This window comes from Rissa tridactyla, chromosome 6, assembly GCF_028500815.1.
Source record: "Rissa tridactyla isolate bRisTri1 chromosome 6, bRisTri1.patW.cur.20221130, whole genome shotgun sequence".
NCBI classification, from domain to species: Eukaryota; Metazoa; Chordata; class Aves; order Charadriiformes; family Laridae; genus Rissa; species Rissa tridactyla.
This window is the reverse complement of record NC_071471.1, coordinates 14,926,773-14,934,362: the sequence shown is the minus strand read 5'-3', so window position 1 is coordinate 14,934,362 and position 7,590 is coordinate 14,926,773. Positions and strand designations below refer to the sequence as shown.

At 44.1% G+C, this 7,590-nt stretch overlaps 1 protein-coding gene across 2 annotated transcripts in view; it reads right to left on the bottom strand.

Moving 5' to 3' along the window:
* Positions 1–4,896: 4,896 nt before the first annotated feature.
* The window catches only part of RYK (receptor like tyrosine kinase), a 64,124-nt gene continuing 61,430 nt past the window's right edge, over positions 4,897–7,590 (bottom strand). For both annotated transcript variants that reach the window (XM_054206098.1, XM_054206099.1), the window contains exons 14-15: positions 6,902–7,038; positions 4,897–5,970 (exon numbers count right to left, since the gene is read on the bottom strand). In XM_054206098.1, the coding sequence (XP_054062073.1) occupies positions 5,859–5,970; positions 6,902–7,038 (249 nt within the window). In that variant the 3' untranslated portion in view covers positions 4,897–5,858. The remainder of the gene's footprint in view (positions 5,971–6,901; positions 7,039–7,590) is intronic.

Sequence of the window (7,590 nt, the reverse complement as noted above, 5' to 3'; positions counted from 1 at the left end):
AAGTGTTTCGATTTGAAGCTTTCGTAGAGCTGACATGCATGGCTGCTTCAGCTGCCTTGCAGCCCCGAGAAGGGATATCTGCTGAGTGGAGCATCAGCCTTGAAGCGAGCGCGCCACACTTGGTTATGACTGAGGACGGCTTCTGTGCCATGAAAGGAAGGAGACAGAACTAACGTTACTGCCTTTTCCAGCCAAGGGACGCGCTGACAGCAGATGGCTCAAACACAGGACAGAGCAATCAAAGGAGCAGTCAGCTGGTGCAGGAGGACACCAACACAAGACCGCACACGGGAACACACACCAAGCTTTCCTGAGCCCTAAGCCTATTATACTCAGCCCCCACCAGGCCAATAACTGACCCCCAAACCCACTGAATCTTACAATCAAACCTTGCCTTCTCCTACAGAGCCTCTTCCTGTTATCAAATAGGCAACATTTAGCAAGTGCTTATAGCAGCACTACCCATGAGACGTTGCTCCAAGGCAAGATACAGTTAGAGGTCAGAGTAGGCAAACTCCACTCCTTAAAGGAACAAGATGAGCTATCAGAAAAAGCATGTTCCCCCGCAACCCCCAAAATATTCCCTCCCTGTAACGCCATTTCAATCTGGTATTTGCAAGGCGGCACCCTACAGAGAAGATTTGTTCTCCACATCCTTAGCAGGGAGGAAGCAGCAATTACCAAGGGCATCACCACGTGGAGCACCCAAACGCCTGCAGGAATGTCCTTATCTGGCTGCGAGAACCTGGACGTGCAAGGACAGAAAAGCCTCACTCCCGCAGCAGAAGCAGATTTCAGCTGCCAGTTCGGTTCCTTATCGGGCACTCTGTGGTTCTGGTAAGCTATTTGGATCAAACCTCACTCACATCAGTTCTCAGGAGGCTGCTAGCCTCAGTAAGCAGCCTGCCCTTTTTCTTATTTTAATTAGATTTCTTCTATTTCTTCCAATGGCTTCTCACTAAAATTCCTGCGCTGAGATCAAAGGCTACGGCTGGACTCGCCTCACACCCTGTGGTAACAATCCGCCAACACCAAGAGGAGTTCACGTGACAAACAGAGATTTCTTAAACTGAGTTAAGCCAGCCTTGAACACGCGCAATTCGGCAGGCACAGACCATTTCCACTGCGAGTCACATGCCACGTTGAAAAAATACACCATGCGTTAGCTAGAAAACACACCAAGGGCTGCTTCCCAGAACACTAAAGCAAGGCTTGCGTGAAGACCCTTCATGCAGGTTCACTTTCATGTCAAGGTGTTATGGGCTTTTTTGGTGGTTTTTTTGGTGTTTTTTTTTTTTTTTTTTTTTTTTTTTTTTTTAAAACACTGGCATTTGTATTTGTGTGTGGCATGTGCATTTGCCGGCTCTCAAAGGCAAGCATTTGGGAGCTGGCACCATGGGACTTTGGGACAGGCAAATTTATACCTGGCCCCAAGTACAGAGTTACCCACGAGGAATGTACTCAAGCAGTATGCGGTTGATGCACTCATACCGCTCTTTTCACAGAGGACTTTTTTCTTTTTTTTTTAAATCCTCCCTTTCTTCAAAATGATTCATATCCATCAGCTACCACAAAAACGCTCAAGACTCAATACCCTTACACAAATTCCACGGTCTCAGCAGTTATTTCTACTCGCTTCTGAAAAGCGCCAGCTGAGTCAAGCCCTTTCCACGCGCATAGTTTAGAGCACACCACACACGTGTCTTTCCAGAGCAAATAGTTGAATACCTTCTCCCAAATCCTAGCACAAGGGCTGCCAGACAAATGCTCTGAGGTGGGGTGTCGATTCATAGTGCCAAACTCAAGCAAAAAAAAAAAAAACCAAAAAAAACCCACTTCAATAAAATAAGGTCACCTCTAGTAGAAACAAATGGCATCATCTTCACCTGCACCTCTGTTTGCCATACCAGGCTCCCCCTTCACTGAAAACCTGGAGACGGCTGCAGTGGGAAACAGAAGAGAACCTGAACTTGAATGCTGGCCAAGACAGCCAAGGAGAGTGCTTTGATCCTCCAAGGCATCTCTTGCATTCCATGGAAAAACTGCCCATGGAGCAGCCATCCTCTTCACATTGCTTCCCAGGTGCCCTCCATATCCCTTATTTAGCACCTCCACAGCTCCCAGCCCATCACTTTTGATGAATCATCTGCTCTCAGCCTTCTCTCTTACCCCTGTTCTTCCTCTCCATGATTTGATCCCCTCCTTCACTCTGGAGCCCTACTCCATCATAAGTTCTCCCAACCAACCTCTGCCTCCGTGGGGAGTCCCATGACACCCTGCACTTAATACTCAACACCTCTTGCTTTTTACCTCTTCTTGCCTACTTTTTGTCACCCAGCATCACCCCATCCCCCAAGAAAAAAAAATCCTGGAAGCCACAATCTTTCCTGTTTCCTCTTTCCTATGACCACAGCTTTCTGGTCTTTTACCTCCTTGACTTACCTACCTGTCATGCTCCATCTAGCTCTCTCAAGGGTCACTCTCATACTGTTTCCTTTACTGCCTTAATCCTCTTTTGCTTTTCCTTAATACAGGAGCACGATAATTTCCAAAATCCACTCTCATCCCACATAGTTTACTCGTTTTTGTCTCTAAGCCCATCGAGAGGGTTACTGACAGCTGCTTCCCCAGCCCTCTCCACAACACCTCCCATAGAGTTTCAACATCAGCGCTCTGAGCGAAACAGCTCTTGCACAGGTCTCCAGTGACATCAGCAAAGAGCATTCATGCTCCAGAAGGTTGGGTGCAGAGAGGACTGGTCCACCTCCACCCTGTGATTTTCCCCAGAAACATGATTAGGGCTTTCTCAGCTGTTTCTTTCTTCTTTAGCTCCCATCTCCTGGCTCTCCCACACACAAAACATTTTTTTCTACATGTCAAGTCCAGAGTCTGTACCTCTTTGCCAGACCCTGTTACCTCCTGTTCCGAGCCAGACATGCGGAAAAAAGATTAAAAAAAAAGATCATTTGACATGTTTACTATGACCAAAACAGCCATTCTTCTTTTGTCCTCTTCTTGTCAACACAAAATACATCTCCATCCAAGTCTGCCACTGGAGCTTGTATGCCTGAGGACTATCATCAACACGCTCTTGATGCCTCTCAGCCTGAAAACACGATGCCATACATGACCTTGGTAAGAAGGGCTATATTTGTATTCAGGTAACAGGTATTGATCAATCCAAACTTCAATACTGAAACTTTTCTGCGTACTTTAAGAGTAGAGGCTACCGATAACATTCTCCTTCCAGGAAGTCTGTATTTTCAGTCTTCTACCCCAGTGACCTGCTCCTCAACAGCTTTCCTAAAAGGCCATGGAGCTAAGATATATCACACACAGCAGTGAAGAAAAATGCCAGCGTGAAAGCTACTTGCAATCTTAGATACAATAACTGCCTGCAAGGCATCTACTCTAGGTAGCCCTGCTATCAGCAAAACGCCTATCTTAGCTTTAACCCCTGTAGGTGAAGCGTGCTTAAATGAAACTAGAATTTCCAAAATTGATAGTTGTATCTATACCTTAACACCACACTAAACCACTTCTCTGTCTCTCCTGATGCGCACACTTATCTGGGAGCAGATTAGAAATAGATGGGAAAAGCTGAGATAGTTTATCGGTCCCACAGCTCGTGCTGATTGAGCAGAGCCGTTTGAAGTGCAGTACATCCCTAACCCACCATACATCCCTAACCCACCTTAAGGCCACAGCGGTTAGATGTCCCTTCAGATACATACCAGATGTGAACAGATCTTGCAAAATACACGTCTTCTATGTGACAACTACAGTGCACCCAAGCGAAGCGTACGCTACCCTGTGAAGTACATACAACGCACGTACCATTTTCACCCTGGGCTCATTTCCCATCTCACAGCTCTGTAGATCCCATCGTAACACAGATCTGGACACGAGTAACTCTGCCACTGATGGCTTTAACAACCAAATCATGGTAAACGAGTACTGACTTCACGTAGTTTTCCTAGGTCAGAAAGGAAAGAGATCACAGAAGCCCACACAACCAAAGCCTTACTGCTATCCCCACCACGCTCGGCGACTCCAAAGCCAACCAAATGAGATCAGTTTCAATTCATTCAAGCAAACACAGCCTATCACAACATGAAATTTCCTTCTAGGATAAAGCAAAACTGGGTTCACTACCCCCAGATAACTAACACCAAAGGACAGAGACAGGAGAACTCCTGCCTTTTAGCTTGGCAATGCAAAAGCGCAGCCTGCGAGACTGAGAACAGACAGCACAAAGTTCTGCCTCACGTGGTACTAATTAGAAAGGATTAATTTTCTTCAGAACTCTGGAAAGAACAAAAGCTGCACATCTGCATGACACAGCCAAATCCAGCTGCTCGTACTTGCAGCCCAAAACGCTACAATTGCCACGGAGCCTGTCAGGACAATGCTCCCAACCATGCAGTTGCACAAGCTCTCCAGGTTATGGGTGCTTTACTCTGAACTGGTGTGAGACAAAAGGCAATTTTTTATGTTCCACACTGTGATAAAGTGCAACCTGCCTCCTGGTGCCACCGTGTAGAGGATGCAACCTACAGTTCATTTGGAGAACTGGAAGTTACTCTACAAGTAACTTTGTTCATATATAGAATACGAAAGTTACTGAGGCTGAATCAACGGATCACCACACGTTTTCCTGAAATACCTTGTTCAGCCCTCTTAAGTAGTGTTCAACTCAAAATAACCTGGAGTGGAATGAATATTTGGGTTGAAGAAGGCAGCAGGGCAATATTTCAAGTCTCAGGGACCAGTTGCTGCAGGGAGGGAAGCAGACAATCCACCTTGTCTTCATGCCAACTCCAGCCCAACGACAACCACCGACGTGCACGTTTAATACATGGGGCAATGTGAGGGACCAAGCTTTCACATTAGATGTAATAGAAAAACATTCTTTACTCTGCAAGTGTCTTTACAAATATATATTTATATATTTAAGCCCATTTCAGGCCGTAAAAGCCCATAAAAAACAACCAGTACCTTTCTGAACAAGAGAAACTGCGACCTAGAAGTCTGAGGTGAAAGACTCCCACACGAGGGCTGCTTTGGCGCTTCTCTGAAGGCCTCTATTTAGCACATAAAACTGTCTCAAAAATCACATCAGCCTTTTATCTGCAAGCAGGGGCACCATTTTTACCCCACCTTTACAACTCTCTGTATGAGGTAAACTGGAATCACTTTTACATAATCATTTACCAGTTTAAAAAGGGGATATTGTGTCCTGAAGACCAGCTTTTCCAAAAAACATTCGTGAATGGGTTAAAAAAAAAAAAAGTAAGATGCCGCTTGTGGATCCAACCACAATGTGCTGTTGTCTCAAAATAGAAGAAGTTGATACTAAAAAGCTATTCCAGATACATACAAGTACAAACACTAGAGCTGGTCGGAAAGATTCAGTTTCAACATTTTTAAAAAATGGGGAAAATTTTCCTGCAGTGTGGCTTTTGCATTAATTTCCCCTGTCCTCACTTTTCTACCAGTTCCATATACCCTTAAAAAAAAAAAAAACAACAAACACGTGTCTGCTTTAAGAGTGCAAAGTCCATCCAAATCTCGTGTTTAAGTTCACTATCACTACACTTTAAAAATCCTGATGGCAAATAAAAAGGTCTCGATTTAACTTAGCAAAAGTGATATCTAGAAAATATTCAACATCAAGAGGTCTTACAAAAAACTTCAGACTACTAAAGCATTCTAAGGCACAGTGTTTTGGAAGAAGTGCTTTCTCCCTTTAGTGTTGCTTTATACACATCACGTGTGCGAGTCCGAGTGATGCATGGAGCTGCAGATGGATGCCATGCCTTCTCCCATATCTGTGAATCGAATCTTCTGCTGCAGTTTCAGACGTAGGCTCCCAACGCTGCATGAAATTCAGTTAGACATTGCACCAGCTGCTGAAACTTGGGTCTTTCTTCAGGATCTAGGGCCCAACAGCAGGCCATCACAGCAAACCTGCAAGGCATGAGACAGATGGAAGACGTAAGAACATAAGCCAGGCGACCACGGTCCAAACCTGAAAGTGAAAAACAGCATTTGCCGCTAGGAAACCTGCTGACTAGAGAGAGAAAAGGAACCCTGCATCTTCTGATACACGATGCTCAACAATTCCTTCAGAAGACAGACACCTGAAACGATCAGTGTATGTGCTGCAACTGAAAGCGCTGGTTTGATTTAGGACACGAGTCAGAGGCAAGCCAGGAAGCAGCAATACATATCTCATCGGAAATTGCTCTGCTATCGTAAAAGCATAGTTCAAAGTGTTTCTGTGGTAGCTTTATGGGAAGGGGATTTAGAAGAATACATGAGGCAGAAAGCAGGGCCTGTGCTCTTGCATTCTCCTGCACTGTTGGGATGATGAATAAACACCTCAAGCACTTCCATTTAACCCCATTACACACAGTACTTCTCCACAGTCTTGCTGTGAGAAAGGACATTCCCTCTACCTACAAACCTAGTGGCTTCCTCCACTGTAGCAGTCCCACAAACACTAAGCTGTGTGTCCCTGCCCATGGAACAAGATGATCTTTAAAGGTCCCTTCCAACCCAAATCATTCTACAATTCTATGAAAACCTCCAGCCCTTTGCCTCCGTCCTCCTCCCATCCCAATCAACCCCATTTCTCCCATGGGTCAGAATAAGGAAAAAGAGTTGGGTCAGGATTAAGCGAAACTCAACAACAAGTTGCATTTAATTTTAGCCTGAGTTCCTTGACGTAGGTCACTGAAGCCAAACAAATACTTTCACAAGGGTTTGTCTAAAAGGCAGAATAAACAGGCAGGGGAAGGCAAACCCGGCTCTTTCATCGATAAGGCTGGCTCAACATGCCAAAAATTACAAGTTACAAAACAGACATTTTATTCTCTTTCCAAAAACATGCACTTACAGTTCATCAGGGCAGTTGATTGGCTGAGCTATTCGATAGCCGTCCTTTAAATAAGCAGCCATCTCAAAGGGGTCGATGTCGACATACGGGGTCTGTCCCAGAGTCATCAGCTCCCACAGTGTTACTCCGAAGGCCCACTAAAAAGAAACAGCAGACAGCATTAGCAGAGCACGCCGAATTTTGGGAGCTCCTTCAGACATTCCACAAACATCAGTCATAAATAAGACTACACGGAGTAAGAAAGCTTTATACAAATGCTATATATATACATCCACATTCAACATGACAATACTTGGTCTTGAATAGGAACAATTAAGAATCACAGAACAGGTGTTAAGTTGAACTAAAATTAAAATCTTAATGCATTAAGATTTAAGAGCTAAAAAAATCATGTATTTACTGAGTTTTACTAGTATGACATTTCAAAACACTTGACAAATCTAAGGAGTATTGAAGACTGTTTTGAAAAAAAATTAATAATTTTACCTTTTCAAAACACTACAAAAATTCCTCAGAAAAGGTCTGTGAAATCCAGTTTCAGAAGAGCAGACTGAATGAAACCATTTTTTTTTTTTTAAATCGAAGTCAACTACATATTTTGAGTATATACTCACAAGTCGGACTCACGAGAAAAAATAAAGATTTCATCTAAGTAAACCTGACAGCTGGATTAGCATTCAACACATTCA